This window comes from Dendrobates tinctorius, unplaced genomic scaffold (genome assembly GCF_039654945.1).
Source record: "Dendrobates tinctorius isolate UK_male_01 unplaced genomic scaffold, ASM3965494v1 ptg000116l, whole genome shotgun sequence".
NCBI lineage: Eukaryota > Metazoa > Chordata > Amphibia > Anura > Dendrobatidae > Dendrobates > Dendrobates tinctorius.
This window is the reverse complement of record NW_027361784.1, coordinates 22,946,401-22,973,084: the sequence shown is the minus strand read 5'-3', so window position 1 is coordinate 22,973,084 and position 26,684 is coordinate 22,946,401. Positions and strand designations below refer to the sequence as shown.

The 26,684-nt window shown below is 43.7% G+C and overlaps 1 protein-coding gene across 2 annotated transcripts in view; it reads left to right on the top strand.

Annotated features, from left to right (window-relative positions):
* The first annotated feature begins 2,489 nt into the window (after positions 1–2,489).
* SNTB1 (syntrophin beta 1) overlaps positions 2,490–26,684 on the top strand; it is a 188,281-nt gene continuing 164,086 nt past the window's right edge. The window contains exon 1 of one of the 2 annotated variants that reach the window (XM_073590271.1): positions 2,490–3,221. In XM_073590271.1, the coding sequence (XP_073446372.1) occupies positions 2,708–3,221 (514 nt within the window). In that variant the 5' untranslated portion in view covers positions 2,490–2,707. The remainder of the gene's footprint in view (positions 3,222–26,684) is intronic. The other variant, XM_073590272.1, reaches the window with a different exon arrangement.

The window sequence follows — 26,684 nt, the reverse complement described above, 5'->3', positions numbered from 1 at the left end:
CCGGTACAGATCCCTGCGGTATCCCACTGCTCCCGATACAGATCCTTGTGGTCCCCACTGCTCCCGGTACAGATCCTTGTGGTCCCCAATGCTCACAGTACAGATCCCTGCGGTCCCCGCTACTCCCAGTACAGATCCCTGCGGTATCCCACTGCTCCCGGTACAGATCCTTGTGGTCCCTACTGCTCCCAGTACAGATCCCTGTGGTCCCCACTGCTCCCAGTACAGATCCCTGCGGTCCCCACTGCTCCCTGTACAGATCCCTGCGGTCTGCGGTCCCCACTGCTCCCAGTACAGATCCCTGCGGTCCCCACTGCTCCCAGTACAGATCCCTGCGGTCCCCACTGCTCCCTGTACAGATCCCTGTGGTATCCCACTGCTCCCAGTACAGATCCCTGCGGTATCCCACTGCTCCCAGTACAGATCCCTGCGGTCCCCACTGGTGAATATATCCCATTTAGAGAACGTACCACCTTTTTTACAATTATTTTTCTTTACTTATCAATATAAGGCAAGGAAGCCACCCAGTGCTGCTTATCAATTGTCATAAGCAGTAAGAATGCCGACATGATTGATCTAGAAGAGGGAGGATCCTCGTAAGAACTTTACCAACAGAAGATCGTCTAAAAGACATTACTCATGATGACAATACAGGAAAGATAGTGTTTATGTCTATGGGAGGGAGATCTCCCCGGCCCGCACCTTATTATAATGGACTTTACCAGAAGGAACAGGAATAAGAAAGGGAATAGCAGGAGGGAAGAGGAAGCAGAAGTCCCACAGTGATGGAGGAGGACCAGCTCTAGAACCATCTCTGCCCCCATCCCCTAATCCTACCTTATTATTCTAACCTCACTCCGAAAAGATTGGATATGACCAAAAGATGTGCAAAAAAATCTGCCCTCGTGGCACTTGCGTGGTCCACAGAAGGGAACATTTTATGGCGCTGCACTCTCACCCTATAACATCTCGTTAGTAGTTTGTAATTTGCTTCCTGCTGATGTCTTGGGATTTAAGACTTCCCTTACTGCCTGCTTATGATTGGTCATTGTCAGAACGGGTAAGAAGAACACGCCCCCCAGTGAAATCTCTCTGGTAGCTTTTAAAAATATTAACTGTTTAGCTGCCCAATACTTTGATCGCTAATATCTCCGCACAGATAGGTGAAAAATGAAACAAAAACATTTTATTCCGCGGAGACAGCGTGTTTACACTTCAACATGAAAAATTTGGTGAAAGATCCTGTTTAATCACTTGATAACATTCGATGCACATATAAGTCACATGTATGAAGGGCGTTTATGGCGTGTGTGGAGCTTGTTCCGTACAAAACAGGTGCAAATTGCCTCTGCAGAGAGATCCTAAAAGTCACTATCAAGCCTTTTTTGACCCTTACCACATGACTTAGGTTAAAAGCCAAACTGGAATCTCAATTTGCGGACACGGTGTTTCGGGATATGTTGCCCCTCAGTGCAAAGTATGAGATCTGATTTGAATAGGTGAGAGGCTAAGACTGGGATCTAAAAGAGAAGGCTTCTTATTGTGGAAAGTGACAAGCCAAGCCTGGCATGTCAGAGTGAGGAGACTTATAGGCCACGCATGCTCCTCTGGGAAATTAAACATGCCAATTGTTGGTATCTGTAAGCCAAAACCACGAGAGGAACAATCAGAGGAAAATTAGATTAGAAACACGTCACCACTTCTGCATCTATCACCCACTCCTGGTTTTACTGGGCTGATACAGAAAACTTTAGTGCTGTAATTCACGCCGGAAATGTTACTCCAGTCACTGACTTTGATTGATGTACCAATTCTGTGCCGGATGAGGGCTTGTATTTTCAGGCTGGGAAGGGACCAATATCCCGAGACCTTTCCAGCCTGATATCAGCTGACAGCTGTCTGCTTTACCTTTGCTGGTTATCAAACATAACCAGCAAAGGTAAAGCTGATCTATAAAGGTAAATAAGACTAAATACCATTTAGTGCCACATGAAAGGCACTAAACTGTGCAAGTTTATTCTATGTAGATGGGGCTTGTGATGTTATCTATCTGTATGTCTTTCCTCATCTGTGAATGTTCTCTACTCGGCTGATGAAATGTTGGGTTTCCTTTGATATTTATGCGTTAAAATAGGGCGGCATACGTTTGGTCCGTGTTCCCATTTTTTTTCGCACCCATTGACTTTCGTCCAATATGCGCGGACACTCGATTATTATCCCCAGCCTGGGTACAGTTGAGCGCCGACTCACTGAATAACATTGGTCAGAGTGCGCTGCGATGATTTTTGGTCCCATACACACCCTGGAGTGAGCCAGCCCTCACATTAATAACACTTTGTAAAAAGTCTGAAAAAAAATTAAAATAAATAAAGTTGCCACCGAAGTAGCTTTTTTTTTTGGCCGGGCTGTAATGCCCAGAGCGCCCACTAGATGCCGCTGCCCCCGCGCTCTCGCCGCGCTGTAGCCCTTGCTGCACCGGGACGCGGCCCCATTAACCCCGCGCTGCCCGGGCGGCCGCCTTGGCTCCCGCCGCACCGGTGATCCCGAGCATTATGTGCTCGGCTTTGTTTGCTCAGTCAGCTCTTCTCGGGTTTCCCCGCTCGTTGCTCCTCCCCGCTGGGGAGCAGAGAGACATGAGTTGGCACCAGAACTATTTCCCAGTGAGTGAAGTCGGAGTAAAGTCCTGAGTGCGGGCGATGCGCCCAGCATGGCAGCAGCCGCAGCAGTAGCGCCGCCGGGCAGCGGGGGGCTGGAGGTGCTGGTGCGGGAGCGCTGGCACAGAGTTGGGGTGAAGTTGTGTGAGGACTCCCTGGTGCTGAGCAGCGAGGACGGCGGCTCCAACGGCCTCACCAATGGCTCGTACAGCAGCCCCCCGGAGCCCGGCAGCGGCAGCCCCCCGGAGCCCGGCAGCGGCAGCCCCCCGGGGGCGAGGACGGCGCTCACCGAGCAGCCGGTGCCCGAGGCCATCGCCAGCCAGAAGCGGGCGGTGCGGGTGGTGAAGCAGGAGCTGGGCGGGCTGGGCATCAGCATCAAGGGGGGCAAGGAGAACAAGATGCCCATCCTCATCAGCAAGATCTTCCGGGGGCTGGCGGCCGACCTCACCCACTGCCTGTACGTCGGGGATGCCATCTTATCGGTCAACGGGCTGGACCTGAGGGACGCCACCCACGACGAGGCCGTGCAGGCTCTGAAGAAGGCGGGCAGGGAGGTGACCCTGGAGGGTGAGTGCTGCTGCCCGTGTGTGGGGGGCTCTGACAGCTGCTAGGGACTACAGGGCTCCGCTCAAAGAGGTGCTGCAGCAGCTGCTTCAGCGCACTGGTCCTTAGTAGTCTGTGTGACTGGGTCATTTATGCACAGGTATTATACTTACAGGCTTCACACGCTGTCTGTACATCTGCCTGTCAATTCTGCACTCAAAGATGTTCTGCAGCAGCAGCTTTACCTTCAGAGCACTGATCCTTAACTAGTATAGGAGCCATTAGATCATGTCTACCTATATAGGTCTTACTCTGTTACAGGCTGTAGACCTACTCACTTAGAACTGTCAGATCTGTGCTCAAAGATGTTCTGCAGCAGCTGCTTCAGCGCACTGGTCCTCTTAGTCTGTGTGACTGGGTCATTTATGCACAGGTATTATACTTACAGGCTTTATATGCTGGCCTGTAGACCTGCCTGTCAATTCTGCACTCAAAGATGTTCTGCAGCAGCAGCTTTAGCTTCAGAGCACTGATCCTTAACTAGTATAGGAGCCATTAGATCATGTCTACATAGGTCTTACACTGTTACAGGCTATAGACCTACTCACTTAGAACTGTCAGTTCTGTGCTCAAAGATGTTCTGCAGCAGCTGCGTTCGCTTCAGAGCACTGGTCCTCGTGACTAGGTCAAATGTGCATAGGTATTATACTTTGAGTGCCTGTCAATTCTGCACTCAAAGATGTTCTGCAGCAGCTTTATCCTCAGAGCACTGGTCCTTCACTAGTACTGGAGCAATTAGATCATACATAGGTATTACACTATTACAGTTTGGTCAAGCTGAGCTGTAGACCTGCTTATTTAGAACGTTCTGCATTTAAAGATGTTCTGCAGGAGCTTTACTAATCGTTTCCTAGTATGTGTGTGACTAGGTCATGTAGAAATAGCTATTCACTGTTACAGGCTGCATAAGCTGGGCTGTAGACCTGCTCACTTAGAACTGTCCTGTACTCGAAGATGTTCTGCAGCAGCTTTAGCTTTAGAGTACTGATCCTTTACTCGTTAGGAGTCACTAGGTCATATATGTATAGGTATTACACTATTGAAGTCTTTATATGCTGGGCTGTAGACCTGCTTAACTAGATCTGTCTACGTGTAAAGATGTTCTGCAGCAGCTGTTGAGCAGGAAAGATTGCTTATACTGACTTTGTGACTGGAGCGTGCACTCGCTGAGTGTACATCATTACCGGCTGCAGACAATCACTGCTGTAACCACACTGGATGATAATGGACACTTCACTGTTCCATTCAAAGATGTTCTGAAGCAGCTGCTGATCCTTGAGCGCTTTTAGATGACTAGTTCGTGGTCACTGCTTTCCATTGTTGTTACTTGTATATCACTTCTTGCAGTCTGAACTATGACAACTGACAGTTCTATACTGAAAGATGTTCTGCAGCAGCAGCGACGTGGCCCATTTCACCAGATATTTACAAGTTTAACAGTCGACAATGGATTTTGAGTGAATGCTGTCTAATGTGGAATGGTCAGCGGTGTCATTGTCATTGCTTTCAAAGATGTTCTGCAGCATCTACTGCTCCATATGGGATCAGGTGTGGGTAGAAAGGATGTCACTATGAGTTAGGAAAATGCTGTGAAGATTCAGCTGTGACTGTAGACAAGCTGACCGTCCTGCACCTCAGGAAGCTGAGCTACGAGGCGCTGTTTGATGGATTCCTCACACTATGCGACTTTTAACTTTTAGGGTCTTCTCTAAGGGTTCGGTGCTCAAAAGGCAATAATGCAGAGCGGTCAAAAGACATAAAAAAAAAAAATCCTGTGAGCTCCACTTAGCATTTAATAAAAGGTCCATATTTCTGGAAGCATATGGCGCCTTTAGATAAGAGTAATCAGAGGAGCAGTGGGGATAAAATAAGAGCGAATGGTCACTTTTATTTTTGTGACAGGTCTCCTTTAAGTGGCGCTGTTGGATCTGTGTCGGCTCTGGAGAGGACTAGGGGCTGTTGTTATTTTACATGGAGGAATAGGGCAGGTGAGAAGGGGTTGGCCGAGTAGAGGACAACCCCTTTAAGTGGTTCTAGTGAGTTAGTGGCATATTGTGGGTGGCCAGTGCTCGGAACAAATCAAGTATTACACCCCCAAATACGCCCTTAAAGAAAATATTGTCCCCTTAGTGTCCTTTTTTTTTAGAAAGTACTAATGGCCCATAGTTCCCTTTATAAAGTATTGATGCCCCTCTGTCCCCTCCAAAAGTAATAATGCCACCCCTCACATACAGTACCCCACTATTTCCTAAAACCAAGTCCTCTTCTCACCTGCAGACAGAGGGGCCGGTAGAGTCGACACAACAGGAGTGACGTTATTGCTCCGCCTGCCCCGGGACGGAGACGTCTTGTTGGCTCCTTCCTCTACCACAGGGTCCGGATGTGTTGGCATCAGGTTGACACCAATACAGTTCAAAGGGGTTCTTGCCCATAAATCAGGGGCATCGGTCAAGAAGTTTGGCCCGAATCTTCTGCAGTAGTAAGGCCCAGCTACTTTCTTTTCATTCTTCTGACATTTTTGCGCCCAGGGCAACATCCCCTGTGCCGCAACCCCCTCACTAAGCTGCTCAAGAGAGGCACCTATCGTTAGGCAGTCGGGAATTATTCTGGCCTCCACTAGTAAATCTAATTTTGATGTAGCCTGAATTAATATATGTGGTGCATGTGACTATTCCTAGGATGCTCATGGGTGTTATCAAGCTAAGCAGGGGAGGGGATTAAGGATGTGAGATTTACCATAAATATTGAGGGCTACAGTAAATTCTGAAAGTATTCAGACCCCTTTACATTTTTCACTCTTTGTTTCATTGCAGCCATTTGGTAAATTCAAAAAAGTTCATTTTTTTTCTCATTAATGTACACTCTGCACTCCATCTTGACTGAAAAAATAACAAATGTAGAAATTTTTGCAAATTTATTAAAAAAGAAAAACTGAAATATCACATGGTCATAAGTATTCAGACCCTTTGCTCAGACACTCATATTTAAGTCACATGCTGTCCATTTCCTTGTGATCCTCCTTGAGAGGGTTCTACTCCTTCATTGGAGTCCAGCTGTGAGTAATTAAGCTGATAGGACTTGATTTGTAAAGGCGCACACCTGTCTATATAAGACCTCACAGCTCACAGTGCATGTCAGACCAAATGAGAATCATGAGGTCAAAGGAACTGACCAAGGAGCTCAGAGACAGAATTGTGGCAAGGGACAGATCTGGCCAAGGTTACAAAAGAATTTCTGCAGTACTCCAGGTTCCTAAGAGCACAGTGGCCTCCATAATCCTTAAATGGAAGAAGTTTGGGACTACCAGATGTCTTCCTAGACCTGGCCGTCCAGCCAAACTGAGCAATCGTGGGAGAAGAGCCTTTGTGAGAGAGGTAAAGAAGAACCCCAAGATTGCTGTGGCTGAGCTCCACAGGTGCAGTAGGGAGATGGGAGAAAGTTCCACAAAGTCAACTATCACTGCAGCCCTCCACCAATCGGGCCTTTATGGCAGAGAGGCCCGACGGAAGCCTCTCCTCAGTGCCAGACATATGAAATCCTGCATAGAGTTTGCAAAAAACACATGAAGGACTCCCAGACTATGAGAAATAAGATTCTCTGGTCTGATGAGACAAAGAGAGAACTTTTTGGTGATAATTCTAAGTGTTATGTGTGGAGAAAACCAGGTATTGTTCATGACCTGCCCAATACAATCCCAACAGTGAAACATGGTGGTGGCAGCATCATGCTATGGGGGTGTTTTTCTGCTGCAGGTACAGGATGACTGGTTGCCATTGAAGGAAACATGAATGCGGCCAAGTATAGAGATACATTAATGAGAAAAAAAAGAATTTTTGGGAATTTACCAAATGGCTGCAATGAAACAAAGAGTGAAAAATTAAAAGGGGTCTGAATACTTTCCGTGCTCACTGTATGTGGAAGAGCATCCCACCGCAGTCAGTGAGCGCATATAGCAAGGGTCAGGCCATTTTTTGATGGTGGACAATTTTCCACGGCTCTGGTTTGTAGGACACCTTTAAGGGAATCGAAACGCCAGAAACAAACTGCTACTTATTATTTAGAAGCACGTAGTTGTATTATTTGGGAACTGAATGGTAGTACTATATGGGAATTATCATGTGCGATTATGTACATTTTTGTATTATAACGAAATTAAATAGCGGTATTATGGGAATATTTGAATATATGAGAATTATATGGCGGCATGACGTTTATTTTTTTAACATATGGGAATCAAATGGCGGTATCATGTGCACATTTTAATATATGGGAATTATATGGCAGTATTATGTGAGCTTTTTTAACACATAAGTGAATTATATGGTGTTATTATTTTAACTTTTTAATATATGGCAGTTATATGGCTGTATTATGTATTTTTTTTTCAACCTATTGGAATTAAAAGCGGTATTATGTGATCTTTTGCATAAATAGGAATTATATGGCGGTACCATTGTTGTCTTGTGTCCTAAAAAAATGAATATTATGGAATTGCTTTGGTGAATTCAGAAGAACTGGATCAGAGGCCGTTTACTCTCAGAAAGTAACCCTTTCTCAGGAACTTTTTTTCTGTTCCCATTTTAGCCTTGCAGATGAGTGTTTTCCCTGGATTGAGCAGAGTTGATGCGGTGTGGGGCAGGCCGCAGCTTGTTGGTTCACAGCCATTGTAGCATGTGTAGCGTGTTCTGCCAGGCGGCTGACTCCCATGTAGTAGGAAGCCTGCGGAACGGCCAGCTTTCATGGAGCTCAGCATTCGCTGCCAGTCGCTGAACTTGGAAGTTTACCTTTGAAGTTGTTTCATCACCCATATTTAACTTTTGGAAAATAATCTGGCGATATTCTTTAAATTAGATTTGGGGCCACTAGCCCGCTAAATGCCATTATACAGCCGGGGTTTGGGATTTCAAACATGCCCATGTCAAAACCTAGAATTTGAGCGTTAGTTAGGTACTTAAAAGATGACTTTATTTAATCAAGTTTTTATTCTAAACCATTTTTTTTTTACGTATTGTATTTTTTTTTTATATAAAAATCCTAAAGATGTTGTATTCTGGTCACTAACTCACACAGTGTCATAAAAGTGGTCACCACCCGGTGACTATTCTGTAGTTTCACATCCTAAAATCAGTCCAAATGTGACTCTAGCTAAAACCATTCTCTTGAAGGGGGACTTCACTTAAATTCTTACTTTAACCCGAGTAGTTCCTCCAATTGCCGCTGCTCCGTCGATTCCGGAACAGTTTTTCTTTTTCTTCTGTGACCCTCCGTTCCAAAGTTATGCCCTCTCATAATGAAGATGCAAATTTTCCCTTCCACCAAGTGGGTGTATACCACAGAACTCTGTGGGCGTGGCCTTTTTTTTTATTGGCCAGCATGAGAGGAGAAAAAGTAAACGCCCACAGAGAACTTAGTTGAATGGAATATTTGCACCTTTGTTACCGGAGGGCATAACTTGGGAACAGAGGGGCACAGGAGAAAAAGAAAAACTGTTCTGGATTCAGTGGAACAGCGGCAATTGGAGGCCAGACTCAGTTTAAATATTAAATAAAAATTTAGTATAAGGGCCCTTTAAAAATGTTTACATTAGACTACCATTAACGTTTTTGGTTGCGATTGGAGACTAGTACTAGGAACATAAATATAGGGGGTCCAAGCCCAGTGGCCTGAGAAAGACCAAAAAAGGTCACTGTACAATATAAAGAGACTTGTACTAGAAATAATGGATCACCTCATAGCTTTGGGTACAGCGGGAAATTTTAAATTGGGGGCCCCAGGAGTATCTAAAAGGGTTTGTAAATGACATGCAAGACATGGCAGCTAGCTTCCAGTGATATACACCCATGCTTGTATCCGCTCGGGTCCTAAAGGGGCTGAGCTGCAATACCACTGTCGACCAATAGATAATGTGGCGCTGTTTTTTAAATAAAGTAGCCATGTTTTCCTAATCCTGGTCAACCCCTTTAAGTAAGTTGATAACAAGCTGAGCTTTAGAGGACAACTTTTCCTTCTTTTGAAACTCGTGTTACCCTCCCTCTTGCAATTATTTGCAAAAATCCCATAGGGTCCAAAATTCAATATAATATGTAGACATTTTACTCTGCGCAAGAGTCACCGAGGAATTTTATCAATTCCCAAACAATTTCCTTTTTTTTTCTGCAGATCAGGGGATTCTTAGGTGAATACCAGGACAATTATCACCTGCGCTGGCGGAAGAGGAATATTTTCCCATTAATAGAACTTTATGATTTTCTGCTCAATTATTTACGAACTTTTTAATGGGTTTTCTGCTTCCACATTAAACTCTGAAAAATTTACTAAAATTTCCGCTGATTCCTGTACTATTTCATTTCTCCATACATTAAAATCAAGAAAACTGTGACTTTGTTCCCACAGGAATATGGCACAACTCTGCAGAGTGATATGTCTGTCACTTTCCCGTACGAGGCCTAGAAGTCACGAAGTACAAGATTGGAGTCCAAGGAATATTGTTTGTTGCTTAAAGGGGTTCTCAACTTTTAGTGAAGTGGACCCCGAAACGCTGGCAGACATGTCAAATAACAAAACCAGCTCTTGCACTGGCTGCTCCGATATCAGTGGTTTGGCTGCAGCAGTGAGCCCATATAACCGCTGCAGCCAATCACTGAGCACAGCAGCTCGTACCATCTACATCGCCAAGCAAGTGGTTCAACCATACCATAGATATCGGAGCAGCGGTTGGAGTAAAGTAGGGTGAGTAGCGGCTGGCTTTGATATTTTAAATGCCTGACAGCTTTTTGGGGTCCGAAAGTGGGAAAACAGCTTTAACCTCACGGAAGAAGCGTGACAGCGGCATTTAAAAGTCATCAACACGGTGGCCGCGAGTTCTGACCGTTATCATCACCCCCCCATCCCCATGCAACGTGATTAAGAGGGAATGATGGGTCGCTTTGGCAGCCAGAGGCGTACGAAACGCCCACAATGTCTGCTTGGTTAGAAGGATATTGGCCATTTTTCAATGCACTACAATGCTAAAGTATTACAGTGTATGGAATAATGCGATCAGGCGATCGTAGGGTCAAGTCCTGTTTGAAGATTAAATGTAACGTAATAAAAGAGACATTTGAAAAATATTTGAAAAGAGAACAAAAAATATAAAAGTTTATATCACAGCCCAGCAAAATATAAAAAAAATAAACCTTTATGTTAAATGAAAAAAAATAATAAAAATATATTTCAGTTGTTCATTACCCCCCAAAAAAATGTCAGAAATGAAAAGCGCTTAATATTGTATGTGCCGGAAAATAGTACCAGTAAAAACTAAACAAAACCCGAAAAAGTGACAAAATCACGTTGATTTTCACCATTTATTTTCTCTTTTGTTCACCATTTTTTTTTATAAGCATTATAGGGTAAAATTAAAGGTGTAATCCAAAACAACTCATCTTGCAAAAAAAAAAAAAAAAAAAACAATACCGCATATGGCTTTGTCAATGGAAAACATAAAAAGTTATAGAAGAGGGTGGAGTAAAAAAAAAAAAAAAAAAAAAATGAAAGTGTAGAAACTAAAAAGAATCACCCAGCCCTTAAGAAGTTAATGGGGAAAAAGAACTGACTTGAGGATGGTAGGTTAACTAAAATTGGGCCTCATCTATCAAAATTGTCTAAAGGTAAAACTGCCCATAGGAACCAATCATCACTCGGCTTTCGTTTCTTTAACAGCTCGGGTAAAATGAAAGCTGCACTGTGGTTGGTTGCTACGGGCAACAATGACAGATTTGTTGTTTTCATACATTTTCCCTGTTGGTTTTTTTTTTTTTTTCCCACAGATGAATTGTTTCATTGCCACTTTTGGGGTCAGAAGACCAGGCTTAGTCAAATAAGTCTTTTTTTTGATACAACAGAAGTTATACTGCAATGTAGGCCAGATTCAGGCGTCCATGAAACACGGTCCGCGTAGAAACCGGGGTGTAGGGACCAGCGGGGGGTCTACAGACACAAACATAGCCTCATCTATGAGAGGGTATCCAAAAGAAGCGGACATTAGGAGTGCTTGTAGTGCGGTTTTAATGCCGCTGGACCCTTCTGAGTCAGTGTGCCAGTCGACATTTTTGGGGATGGTTGTTTTTGGCTTCAATCTTTTGCCTATTTTGTGAGGGCCGATTCACACGAACAACTCATGGCTATGTCTGAGTGCCCGCGACTGCTAGGCAATCCCTGCATGTGTTGTGGCTGTTGAGCAGCCGGCGGGGACTCGAACATATTATTCGAGCACGCCGAAGACACTCGGTCAGCACCCGAGCATGATAATATAACACCTTATCCCAGCACGCTCGCTCATCACTAAGTGAAAATGTGATAAAAATTTGTCAGGCCTTTCTAAAAGGACGCCATCGAGCCATTGAAGATCTTGCACAATTGACTGGGAGTTCTTCTCAGCGAACTTTACCTCAGGAATTGGGCACCAAATGAGTTGCAATAAAATTCGTGCCTCGTAATAGCCTTTTCTGCTGTTTTTTTTTTTTTTTTCCCCAAAAGGAAACAAAACTTCATATCATGTGAAGCAGCCATCACAATGTAGGCGAAAGATTGAACGACCCATCGAAAAAAAATCTACCTGGAACCAAACGCAGCGGGCTCGGAAAAAAAAAGCTCTAGTCACCACGGCTGCATTTCTTGCAGTTCGACAGCCGCAACACATGTAGGGATTGCCTAACGAGCAGGTACTCCATGCATGTGTTGCAGCTGTCGGGACAGCCGCGAGACATGCAGCCGCGGGGACGCGAACATATTTTTTCGAGTACGCCGAAGACACTCGGTTAGCACCTGAGCATGCTCAGATAACACCTTGTCCCAGCACGTTCCCTCATCACTAATCCCTTCCCTTCTTCCCTATCCAAAATAAAAGAAATTTAAAAAAGTTAGAAAAGAAAAACATCCGGTCTTGCTCCATCTATATATGTCCGATCAATCAAAATATAAAATTGTTAAACTCATAAGGTAAATGGAAGAAAGAATACAGAATTGCCATGTTTTGGATACCCGCTCCTCCCCAAAAAAGTGCAATACAAGGCAATCACAATTTCACACTTGCGACAAAATGGTATCACTAAACACTACAGCTCAACACACGCAAAAAAAAACAAAAAAAAAACAACTTTTTTTTTTTTTTTTTTTTGCAAAGTTCTTCATTTTTTAAATCACTGAAAAGAAAAATGACACAAGTTTGGGATCAGCGTTTTTACTCTGACCTAAAGGATTGTTTTTCGACCAGACAATGAGCACCATAAAAAGAAAACTACAGCACAACGGAGCAATTGCAGAGGGGTTTTTTTCACCATTTTCCTCCACTAGGAATTTTTTTCTGTCATGTCTTTTCAGTGTTTTATATGGTAAAATGGATGGTGTCATTCAGAACTACAAAAAACCTAAAGTGATGACTGTTGGAAGAAAAAATCGAAAAATGGATGAAACAAAGTTACTTAACTTTTCAACGAAGTTATTTCATGTAGAATAGTAGTTTTCATTTTTTTTTTCACATACAGCAGAGCTGATAATTTCTGGTGTAGTAGGGCTGAGTTTGTTCTTTTGGCTGTACATGTGGTATGATGTGAGACATAGATCTGCAATCCTTCAATGAATGAATGACGCATTTAGCTCTGCTTCATCCGTGCTTTTTCAGGGGCTCTCATTGCGGAGTCCACTATTCCGTATAGAACCGATAGTAGTCATGTACATTAGGGTAGGTTCCCTGTGATCCCAGTGCAGTGTTTGCAGCCGGTGGCGTGTCTGCGCTTGCACAGTGCAGCTTAATCTGCGGTGCTGCTTGATAATGGAAGGAATGGTATGCTGAGCATCTGCTTCCCGCCACATTGTGAAACGCCACATTGTATGCAGCCTCACTGTCTTTTTATATCATGTCATAGCCTGCCAGTCCGTCCACGCTCATGTGTTCTGCGTTGTGCTGCCAATGAGGGGGCTGGGCACAGCATGGCGGCAGTGCGGAGCTCTCCACCAGGATCGAAGGGGGTTGTCCAATTTTGGAGACACATTTTTTCTTTTGCTTTTTTTTTAGGGGTTACTATTATTATTGTTATATTTTTTTTTTTTAAAGAAAACATTGCACCCTTTTGGGTTTCACAGGATCGTTACTTCCAGGCTCATTAAACTTTGAAGGGTATATTCATCTGGGGCGGACACAGACAAAAGAGAGCTCCAGTGCAAGAACGTTGTATGGGCTCCCCTTTATGTGACCGAAGCTGCTTGTCGCATTAGGGGTGGAAGTCGGCCCGCTTGCCTAGTGGGCCCCTGTGTGGCTGCACAGGCTGTACCAATGCTATGTCCGCCCCTCGGGGTCATAAATCAGCAGAGAGGAGCTCAGAAAAAAAGAGCGACAGAATGCTTAAGGTCTCTGAAAGTCGGCTGATCCTGCCGATATCGACAGGTTCGGCCAACAGTCAGATGGGCGTTGGGCAGTGGGAGATATCGATCGGACATGACCAATTTCAGACTGCCGATGCATTGTTTAGTCAGCGGCTTTCTCCTGTCATTCGGCGGCTTTCTCATAGAGAACACAGGAGTTCTCTTCCTCCTGTGTATGGGAGTGTTGGCCCAGATGGTTGTCAGATGAACGATCAGCTGGAGCATCGGACATCCGACAGCCATCTAATGTTTATGGCCAGCTTTAAAGACTATGTTTTGAGACTGTCAGAATGAGCTCGCTGTTGGATTGCCAGTAAACTCAATCTGCAGCCAGCAATAGACTATACCTTATAAAGGCTATCTATAGACATATAAAATGGCCTCTCCTGAGGATACAAAATAAATTTCCAAGATAAGGCTATCCCTTTAAAGAGGACCTGTCATGTGTATGTATATACAGCTGTGGCAAAAATTAAGAGATCACTGCACTGTTTTATAAAAAATCAGCTTCTCTCCATGTCTGACAGCCAGTCCATTCCTGTGTCAGTTGAATTCCAACCAGAGTCCACCTCATTCTACTTAATGTGCTTCTGATTAGGAGATCACCTGAGCCAAATCTTATTTAACAAAGGAAAGTATAAAACACCCTGCTGTGGTGTTCACAATCCTCTTGTAATAGGACAAGCTGGATGGAAAAACCAGTGCTAGGAATGTCCCAAAGGTAATAGGAATGAAAAAATAACTTTTAACCATGGCATAGGAGTTGGAGAGAAAAGTCTTGAGTGAGGAATAGAAGGGCTTAATTCTGACTTTACTAGAAGAGGGATACAGTGAGCGTCATGTTGCCTCCATCCTTAAAATTTCTAAGACGGCAGTCCATTACAACAAGGTCAAGCAGCAGACATTGGGAACAAGAAAGCTCCAGACCGGCAGAGGGTGAAAACAACTCTCCACTGACCGGGTTGACCGTCATCTTATTCGAATGTCACTCAGAAACCGCAGGATGACATCAAGTGACCTACAAAAGGAATGGCAAATGGCAGCTGGGGTGAAGTGCATGGCAAGAACAGTTTGTAACATGCTCCTAGAGGCAGGGCTCAAGTCATGTAAAGGTAGAAAAAAGCCTTTCATCAATGAGAAGCAAAGGAGAGCCAGGCTGAAGTTTGCCAAAGACCATAAGGATTGGACCATAGAGGACTGGAGTAAGATAATCTTCTCTGATGAGTCTAATCTTCAGCTTTGCCCAACACCTGGTCGTCTAATGGTTAGATGGAGACCTGGAGGGACGTACAAGCCACAGTGTCTTGCACCCACTGTGAAATTTGGTGGAGGATCGGTGATGATCTGGGGAGGCTTCAGCAAGGCTGGAATTGGGCAGGTTAATCTTTGCAAAGGACGTATGAGTCAAGCTGCATACAAGGTGATCCTGGAAAAACAGTTGATTCCTTCTGCTCAGGCAATGTTCCCCAACTCTGAGGACTGTTTTTTCCAGCAGGACAATGCACCATGCCACACAGCCAGGACAATCAATGTGTGGATGAAGGACCACCACATCAAATCCCTGTCATGGGCAGCCCAATCTCCAGATCTGAACCCCATTGAAAACCTCTGGAATGTAATCAAGAGGAAGATGGATCATCACAAGCCATCAAACAAAGAAGAACTGCTTACATATGTGTACCAGGAGTGGCATAAAGTCACTCAAAAGCAGTGTGAAAGACTGGTGGAAAGCAGCCACGACGCATGAAAGCTGTGATTAACAATCATGGTTATTCCACAAATTATTGATTTCTGAACTCTTCCTGAGTTAAAACATTAATATTGTTGTTTCTACATGAATAAGAACTTGCTTTCTTTGCATTATTTGAGGTCTGAAAGCACTGTTTCTTTTATTATTTTGTCGATTTCTAATTTGCTGCAAATAAATACAAGATTTTTAGCTTTAAACTTTGGAGACATGTTGTCAGTAGTTTATATAATAAAACAACAATGTACATTTTGCTCAAAAAATATACCTATAAATAGAAAATTCAGAAAAACTGAAAATTTTGCATATATGTGTGTATATGTATGTATATATATATATATATATATATATATATATATATATATATATATATATATATATATATATAGTATATATTTTTAGTATTTTTTTGTGGGTGTAAATGCCGCTATTCTACTGAATCACGCGATGTTTTTTCTTTTGTTCTGGAAATATGGCCCCCTTTTCCCTGTATGAAAACGTAAGACCCGATTCATTATTTGCATTTTTTGTTGTTGTGGGTTTTTTTTGGGGTTCTGCAGCATTCGTAACATTTTTTTTTTTACAGCCCATTCTTGAAACTAGCTCACGCGGTTTATAAGTTCTGCGCAAAATTAAAAAAAATTCTCTTATTATTTTGATACAGGAAAGATGTATATCTTTGTACCGTGTTAGCCAGTGGATAGAAAAATATTCAGGATTGAGAGTCCTCAGTAGTTGATAGCTTTTAATGGCTAACTGAAAAGATGGTAATACATTGCAAGCTTTCGAGACTACTCAGGTCTCTTCATCAGGCTTCATCAAGCTTCAGATTTTGTATTAGTCTAGCCTGATGAAGAGACCTGAGTAGTCTCGAAAGCTTGCAATGTATTACCATCTTTTCAGTTAGCCATTAAAAGGTATCAACTACTGAGGACTCTCAATCCTGAATATCTTATTATTTTGGTTATTTTTGTCTTCAATTTTTTTTGGCAGTTTTTTTTAACACAGAAAGTCGCTTGTGCCGCTAAAATGATGCAAAATTTGAGCAAAAAAATTTCTGGCGTGTACAAATATACTTCTTTGGGGGTAGGGGGAGACTGAAAATCAAAAAAGAATTAGAGGTTTGCCGTCTTGTGGCAGTGGGCTTATACCTTCTGGACGAACCTCATGTTTAGTTTTGAACATTTTCCTACAGTATTATAATGTTATTATTACGGTATTATTTATTTCTATAGCGCCATTGGTTCCATGGTGCTGTACATGAGAAGGGGGTTACATACAAATTACAGATATCACTTACAGTAAACATACTAACAATCACAGACTGATACAGAGGGGAGAGGACCCTGCCCTTTCGGGCTTACATTCTACAGGATGGTGGGGAAGGAGACAGTAGGTTGGGGGGTCGCAGCAGTTCCGTTGTTGGTTGAGGTGAAATCTCCGGTAGTGGTGGGGAGGTAGCGGGGTCATTGCAGGCTGTAGGCTTTCCTGAAGAGGTGGGTTTTCAGGTTCCGTCTGTTGGGTCAAAGAATTCCAGAGGATGGGGGCTATTCGGGAGAAGTCTTGGAGGCGGTTGGGTGAGGAGCGAATAAGTGTGGAGGAGAGAAGGAGGTCTTGGGAGGACCGGAGATTACGTGAGGGAAGGTATCAGGAGATTAGTTCAGAGACATATGGGGGAGACAGGTTATAGATGGCCTTGTAGGTCAGTATTAGTAATTTGAACAGGATACGCTGAGGGAATGGGAGCCAGTGAAGAGATTTGCAGAGGGGAGAAGCGGAGGAGTAGCGAGGAGAGAGATGAAGTAGGGCTCTATTACACATCAGTCTTTTAGAATCAGTCACAATCCGTCAAAGTGTTGAAAAAACGGATCCTGTGGAGACTGTAAAAAACTGATGCACCGGATCGTTTTTTTTTTTTTTTAATGGATCCATCGAAGCAGGAGTTGTAGGAATTGTAAAGGATCAGAATTCTGGAGTAGAGAGAGAATCTTTTAACGGACAGCGACAGATGTCGCCCAATAGGCTTCCACTGTAGCCATTGACGGATGGCGCTGGATCCGTCACTGTCCTACTTTTCGACATACACAAAAAAAACGTTACTTTGTCCACTGTCTCCGGCCGACGGACAAAGAATTTATGACTGATCCGTCAAATGACAGATGAAACGGACGACCATCCGCCACAATCTGTCGCTAATACAAGTCTATGAGAAAAAAACAGATCCAGCGGGCAAATTTGCTGGATCCATTTTTTCACAAAACGACGGATTTTGACTGAAACAAAAAGACTGAAGTGTGAAAGAGGCCTTAGTCGGGCAGCAGAGGATGGACTGGAGAGGTGCGAGGGTGTTAGCAGGGAGGCCACAGAAAAGGATGTTGCAGTAGTCGAGGCGGGAGATGATGAGGGCATGCACAAGCATTTTAGTAGATTGAGGGTTGAGGAAAGGATGTATAAAATATGGATGTGAAGTCCATGTGTTTTTTTTTTCTACAGTTATGCTTTACTATTGTATACTACATATTGCGATCCTCTAGTATTACGAGCGATCAAATGATTGCACCTTCAACTCCACCAGGTGGACTAAAATATAAAGTAAAAATAAATGTAAAAAACTTCTAATACATATAAAAAAAAAAATATAAAAGTTTAAATCCCCCTTTCACTTATTATAAAATATAGAAATTAAAAAAAAAATGTTTGGTATCACCGGCGCGTCTGTAAAAAATCTAATCAAACTAAATATAAAATTATTTAACCTGACAATTATATTCCTTAAAGAAAGAAAAATGCCTTTATGGATGAAAAAATGGCGTAAATAAAATCTAAGGCTAAGTTCACACTGGGAGTTTATTTATGCAAATTTTCAGCTTCATTTCACAGTACCTGCAAAGTCTGAGATTTCAGACATTTTATGTACACACCTTGGTTTTTTATCTTCAGTATTTTTTGCTTCGCATGTTTTTTTGCACAATGGAGCATGTCAATTTTTTTTGTTTTTTCAGCTTTTTTCACCCATTGAAATGAATAGGTAGTGAAAAAAACGCACCAAAAACGTAGATATCAAGTTTTGCTGCTTTTTTTTTTTAATGCCAAAACCTGATTCTATAGAACAGGCCTTTTTTTTTTCCCAACACTAAACTTTATCAGCATGCACGCGAGACAAATCCAGCATGCCAAAACTGCCGCAAAATGCACCAAAAAAACAAGAAAAAAAACAAGTAAAACATGCTTTTTTTCCACTGGAAAAAAAAAAGTGTGAACTTACCCTAAAGCTTCCTATGCAAAAAAAAGCCCTCACAAAGCGCCAGTGATGGAAAAGTACAACATTTGTGGGTCACAGAAAATGGCAACACAATCCCAACTTTTTTTTTGTACAAAGTTTTTTAACCTCTAAAATATTTTAAGAATCCTTGGTATTGTCTTAGGCTGTGTGCACACGTTGCGTTTTTTTGCGTTTTCCCGCTGCGGAATCGCCGCGAAAACGCAAAGAAAGCGCATCCCGTGCAACCCTAAGGGATTCCGCACATGCTGTGCTAATGCTGCGGATTTTTCCACTGCGGAATCGCATAGCGGAAAAATACGCAGCATGCTCATTCTTTTTGCGGAATCGCGGCGATTCCACATCCATAGGATTGCATTGAAGCGCTCACTTTACGCATGTGGTTATGCCCACCATGCGTAAAGTGAGCGCTCAATGTGCGGATGGTAACCAGGGTCTGGAGGAGAGGAGACTCTCCTCCAGGCCCTGTGTACCATAATCCTGTTAAAAAAAATAGAATAAAAATAAAAAATAGTGATATACTCACCCTCCGGCGGCCCCTGGCGTCCTTCCCGGCATCTTCCAGTCCCAGTAATGCTTTGTGCGAATGACTGCTGCTGACCTGCTCTCGCGAGCGTGACGTCATCTCAGGTCCTTCGTGCAAAGCATTACTGGGACCGGAAGATGTCTGGAGCGCCGCAGAGCAAATTGGGGGCTGTCGGAAGGTGAGAATAACAATATTTTATATTTTTTTTTATTATTTTTAACATCCTATCTTTTACTGTTGATTCTGCATAGGCAGCATCAATAGTAAAAAGTTGGTCACACTTGTCAAGCGCTATGCTTGTGTGTGACCAACCTGTTAATCACCTTTCCAAATGATGCTTCAAATCACTTGGAATGTGCAAGCATTCCACAAGTGAAAAACGCTTGCAAAACACTTGTTTTTCGCGGGAAAAACGCATGCGAATTTGCATGTGTTTTACCCGCGGCGGGAGTTGAGTAAATTTCCGCAACATTTCCGAACGTGTGCACATAGCCTTAATCGTACCGGTATGGAGAATCATGTTGCCATAAACGCGTAAAAACAAAGCCCAAAAAAACAATGGAGGAACGGTGTCTTTATTTTTTTACCGAACTAGGATGTTTTTGCCGTTTCTCAGTGCATTACATGGTAAAATGAAAGGTGAAATCCAAAACGATATCTCCTCCCGTAAAAAACAAGCCCTCATATGGACAGAAGAATAAAAATGTTATGGGTCTTGGAAGAAGAGAAGGAAAAAATGAAAAAAATGAAAAATTGCCCACAAGTGAAGAGGTCAAAGTTTGTACTTTTACTACAGCTGGAGAGAGACGAGTTGGAGGCCACTCCTGGATCACTTCTGGAAGAATCTCCTAATGTTTCCTGCAATTTACAGAAACCAGGAGGAACGTCCTTGATCTGTGCACTCAATAAAGATAACATTACCGCATATCAGGGCCTGTTACGGGTGAATGATCGGTGGTGTCACCCATGCAGTGTATGATCGGCGGTGTCACCCATACGGCGTATGATCGGCGGTGTCACCCATACGGCGTATGATCGGCGGTGTCACCCATACGGCGTATGATCGGCGGTGTCACCCATACGGCGTATGATCGGCGGTGTCACCCATACGGCGTTTGATCGGCGGTGTCACCCATACGGCGTTTGATCGGCGGTGTCGACCATACAGCGTTTGATCGGCGCTGTCGCCCGTACAGCGTATGATCTGCGCTGTCGCCCGTACAGCGTATGATCTGCGCTGTCGCCCGTACAGCGTATGATCGGCGCTGTCGCCCGTACAGCGTATGATCGGTGCTGTCGCCCGTACAGCGTATGATCGGCGCTGTCGCCCATACTATTATTATTATAGCGCCATTTATTCCATGGCGCTTTACATGTGAGGAGGGGTATAAAGTACATAATACATGCAAGTACAGTAATCTTAAACAATACAAGTCACGACTGGTACAGGAGGAGAGAGGACCCTGCCCGCAAGGGCTCACAATCTACAAGGGATGGGTGAGGATACAGTAGGCGAGGGTAGAGCTGGTCGTGCAGCGGTTTGGTGGATCGGTGGTTACTACAGGTTGTAGGCTTGTCGGAAGAGGTAGGTCTTCAGGTTCTTTTTGAAGGTTTCCATGGTAGGCGAGAGTCTGATATGTTGTGGTAGAGAGTTCCAGAGGAGGGGGGATGCACGGGAGAAATCTTGTATGCGATTGTGGGAAGAGGAGATAAGAGGGGAGTACAGAAGGAGATCTTGTGAGGAGCAGAGGTTTCGTGCAGGTAAGTACCGGGAGACTATACAGTGTATGATCGGCGGTGTCGCCCATACAGTGTATGATCGGCTTACCCTGACGTTCTCCATGGCTTACCATGGGTTCCCATGCACCGCTCGATCACGTTCAGCCACTCTACGCCCAGGAGCCCATGGCTAATTCTTCTGGGATTCCTTGCCCCCCAGCACAAATTCTTCCTCCGGGCTCTCAGCATTTTTCTTGCATATCATAAAGATCTGCTTACGTCGTGTTTGTCCCTTATGTCAGATACATACATATTGATGAGCAGACAAATCCGACTCAAGACAGTTGTTTGCTCTGGATTTATTGGGATCCATTGATTTGTGCTGATTGACAGGGTTTGGGGGGGGGGGTTAGAGCCCACCTGTCAATATCGTTGGCTCGTCCTATGGATAGACTGTCAGTCCTGGAGAAGCCCGTCAAAGGAGTCAAATTTAACCATCTGAAAATATGGAAAATATGAAGTGACTTGGTGCGTTGTTGTGATGGAGGGGCAGAGAGGAACGGATAAAAAGGAGCGATGAAGCCCAAGGGACTAAGCGTGGTTAGTCCACGTGTAGTACCTGGAGAACCTATTATTGGTTTCCGAAAACCTCAAAAACTGTAACGATAATTAGAGATACCCGCAATCGAATAGTCCATCTGTTATTCTCAAAGCAATGGATCGGCATACTATTAGCACCAAAGCACGCGCACCCTATGGACCTGGCCTCGTCTACACCTTTGTATAGCAGCCCTTGAATCTATAACCTTACCTTATTAAAATGTCCTGCAACCCACCCTTCAAAAAATAAACACCTTCCCAACCTGTCATGTTCCTGTCCAAAAATATAAGGGGGGCTCATCAGAAGACATAAGGCCTTAGACATGTATCCCAATTTTGAAAAACAAGAGGGACATAAATGCATAGCATGCCATGGCAATTGTTATATGCCCCTACTGTACATTTATGTGTATTCACACATACACAGCTCTGCTACATCAATGCACACAAAAACACTTACAGCTTTGGTACATTAATACACACACATACACACATAGCTCTGCTACATCAATACACACACAGCTCTGCTACATTAATACGCACACATCACTGCTACATCAACACACACACAGCTGTTGCATCAATACACATTCAAACACAACTGTTGCATCAATTCACAGACATACACACAGCACTGCTACATCATTACACAACCACACAACTTTGCTATATCAATATACACCCATACACACACAGCTCTGTTATATCAATACAATCATGCACACTCTTGTCTGCTACTTCAGTACAAACATATACAGACACAGTTCTGCATCATCCATACTCCCATACTTACTCTGCTCTGCTACATCAATACAAACACACACAACACTGCTACATCAGTACAAACACACAGCTCTGCTACATCAATGCAAATACACACAGCTCTGCTACATCAATGCAAACACACATTCATGCGCCCAAACCATGAGCACCATGAATCAGAACCCATATGCACGATTGCAGCCACAATCTGAGAAAAATATATTTTAGAGATTCGGGAGCCGCTCCGGACTTGGTCAGTCTCTGCCTATGGTCCCCGGCCGGCTTTCCCAGCTCCACTGTGGGTGATTGACAGATCTTTATGTACCGAGCAGTGTATGGAGAAGCAACGCTGACATTACTGGAACGGCGCCTGCCAGATGTGACAATACACAACTTGTATTGTAATTTGGGTCCTGAATTTATTAGGGTGGGGTTATCCCGTAGTGGACAAACCCTTTAAATATTGCTAGGATATGTCATTATCATATTGTGAGGATTCGACATCCGGCACCTACAGAGGCTGAAAATTTTGTACAGAGCCAGAACAACACATACCTATTTATTTAATTGGGTGACGGGTGGATGAGGTTCCACTAAAGCTAAATCTCTAAATACTCATAAAACCTGCCCAAAGACTCGTCCTCCTCATAATTTCACACCAAAACATCCTTAGTGAAAGGAAGGTAATGTAATGTGTCTGGAGGATTGACGTATACATGGATTTAGGAGGATCTGTATGTAATTATGGTATAATTATAATAATTGCTCAGTCAAGGATTTCCATTGTACATGAATCTGCAAAATTGCTCTTCCAGGGGCCAAATACCGAAAACAATCTCTCAAATGGTTGAATGTTGGATGAACTCATGCTACATTTTACTCTGATGTGAATATCCTGTCACCGGTAGCCGTATCCTCTACTAGTCCTTAGGGCACCCATAGTTAAGAAAATGGTTGGAGGAGATAGAAAGTTGACAACCCTTCTCTGAGCCAGAAATACACACCAAGAACTTGCTTCCCTTCCCTTTTTTTTAGATCATTACTCAGTCGGGGGCGATATTGAGTTCCTCCCAGGTTAAAGAAAATCTGGGCGCCATCCTGAAGCTTTATGGGAGTCAAATATAGATTTTTTTTTTTTTTTTTTTTTTAAAAAGGGTTAAACTATTCAATTATTTGAACTGTTGACCACGTATTCTAATGTGAGAGAGAGGTCTTAAAGTAGGCACCAGGTCTGAATGCAACTACTAACCATAGTCCAGCTCACAATTCTTAGGTCCACTGAAAGATTTGCAAGTGATCCCCAACCTACTTTAGTCCAGTTAGGATATTGACATATTCCTAAAAGGGTAATCCCAACAACAGGGTAGGTGATAACTATTCCCAGCAACAGGGTAGGTGGTAACTATTCCCAACAACAGGGTAGGTGGTAACTATTCCCAGCAACATTGTGGGTGATAACTCTTCCCAACAACAGGGTAGGTGATAACTGTTCCCAGCAGGGCTGTGGAGTCGGAGTCGTGGAGTCGGAGTCGGTGCTCATTTTGGTGGAGTCGGAGTTGGTATAAAATGGACCGACTCCGACTCCTAAAATATATAATAAATTGGGTACAGTAATTCAATGCAGGATGTGCTGAATATTTTTTCATAGGAGTTTGGGAAAGTTATGAAATGTCCTATAAATGGCTGTTATATTCCTGATCTAAGGCTACATTCACACACAGCGTTTTTCCTGTGTTTTTTGAGGATACGTTTTTCAGCTGCAAAAGCTGATCATCTTTTTAAAAAACCGCATCACCTGAAAGGTTTTTGAGCTCATAGATAATGTTTTCAATAGCAAAAGCAGATTAGAAATCTGCTCTATCTATCCATTTATCCATATCTGTCTATCCATATCGTATCTGTACCAAAAAGAATGAAAACCGGGTAGTACACCAATATATATTCTGTTCTATATAAATATCTTGATTATTGGATCATAAAAATGATTAAATGTCTGAGGTTCACATTGTACTACAATAAATTTTTCACTTAAATATAAGCAATATGTGTGGGAGTCGGAGTCGTGGAGTCGGAGTTGGAGTCGGTGTAAGGGAAATTGAGGAGTCGGAGTCGCAGGTTTGGCTTACCGACTCCACAGCCCTGGTTCCCAGCAACAGGGTAGATGGTAACTGTTCCCAGCAACAGGGTAGGTGGTAACTGTTCCCAGCAACAGGGTAGGTGGTAACTGTTCCCAGCAGCAGGGTAGGTGGTAACTGTTCCCAGCAGCAGGGTAGGTGGTAACTGTTCCCAGCAGCAGGGTAGGTGGTAACTGTTCCCAGCAGCAGGGTAGGTGGTAACTGTTCCCAGCAGCAGGGTAGGTGGTAACTGTTCCCAGCAGCAGGGTAGGTGGTAACTGTTCCCAGCAGCAGGGTAGGTGGTAACTGTTCCCAGCAGCAGGGTAGGTGGTAACTGTTCCCAGCAGCAGGGTAGGTGGTAACTGTTCCCAGCAGCAGGGTAGGTGGTAACTGTTCCCAGCAACAGGGTAGGTGATAACTGTTCCCAGCAACAGGGTAGGTGGTAACTGTTCCCAGCAGCAGGGTAGGTGGTAACTGTTCCCAGCAGCAGGGTAGGTGGTAACTGTTCCCAGCAGCAGGGTAGGTGGTAACTGTTCCCAGCAGCAGGGTAGGTGGTAACTGTTCCCAGCAGCAGGGTAGGTGGTAACTGTTCCCAGCAGCAGGGTAGGTGGTAACTTCCCAGCAACAGGGTAGGTGGTAACTTCCCAGCAACAGGGTAGGTGATCACTGTTCCCAGCAACAGGGTAGGTGATAACTGTTCCCAGCAACAGGGTAGGTGATAACTGTTCCCAGCAACAGGGTAGGTGATAACTGTTTCCAGCAACAGGGTAGGTGGTTGGTTAATTGGTTAATTTATGTGTATATAATTGTGGCTGTAACAGTTTTATGTATCCTATGACTGAGTGTACACCAGGCACTCGAAACGCGTCAGGCAACTTAATTTTAATATGGCTTAATTTGCCACAATAAAATATATATTTTTTTCTTTATTCCTGGAGTGCCGTCAATCTCCTTTCTTCCTGATTCCGCTATGCTATCTAGCTTGGACGTGCACCCTCCACATGTGGATTGGCTCGTCTAATTTGGATTCATCTCGTGGCAGCTCCATGTCCTCCCTCCAACAGGGTTGGTGGTAACTATTCCCAGCAACAGGTTAGATGATAATTTGCTGAGGTCTGGGGTCCGACCATTGAGATCCCCGAGAAGGTTGTGCCGTGTCCTGTTAGAATTTAGCACATGCGCACCTCCACTTTATTCATTGTGTATGGGTCTGTCAGAGATGGCCAAGTGCAGATCCGTTCCTGGCAGTCAGACGACCACGGATCACAGCTGATTATCATCTAACCTGTTGATAGATGTTAACTTGTCAAGTTGCCAATAACCCTTTAATTACTACAGACTACTTTAGACACCAAGGACCAGAAAAGATTAATTTCCAATCTTTCCTATTAGCTACACCCCTATCACTATGGGTCCAGCAGCAGTAACTCTGAAGACCACCTAATAATTTTCAGCTGCATCTTGGCAAAAACGGAGAGGAAGATATCAGTAGTGCCCCCATTAGCATATAATAGGCCAGTGTGCATTCAAAAAATGCTTTAAAAAGCTTGAAATAAAAATATAAATTAAAAAAACTCAGACAGATTACAGACGCTTCTTTCATTCTTGAAATGAGGATAACGTTCATCTCATATAACCTGATATGGATCAGAGCGCCGTCCTGGAACTTCATTTCCAGCGGTAAACCATTAACCGAGACTTTGATTCCCAGTTTGATCTCACGGTGAGCGCTCGTCATGTATCTCTCTGCCAATACAGTTGTCACTGACCCGGAATAATGAGACATCCCATTTCTTTTGGCCGGGAGGGTAATTATTTGAGAATCGCAGATGATATCGTTGTTAGAAGTTGTACAAGGCATCAGGTGTGTTCATTCTCCAGGCCGAGCCCCTCCAACAAGCGGACCATTGTTCTGTGAGATCAGTTCTAGGACACATACCGATCATTCCTCACTGCAGGAGACCATTGTCCTGGGCAGAAAGGGGCGAGAGACCTGCAACTCTGCGACTGTCAACTGTTTGTGAAACTACTAGTCCCAGCATGCCTCTGTATAGAATTAGATAAGAGGTTCTTATTAAAGGGAGTTTCCATTACGTGACGGTGTCACAGTAGGATGCTGCATTACTTCCCGACTGGTGGTGTGAGCAGTAGAATAACTAGAGTCAGATGTGTCCCCCCATCCTGGTATATATGTCCCCATTCTGTTCCCCTTCCTGATATATATGTCTTTTATCATGGGTCTTTTCCAGGTATTTACTGTATATCCCCCATCCTGGTCCCA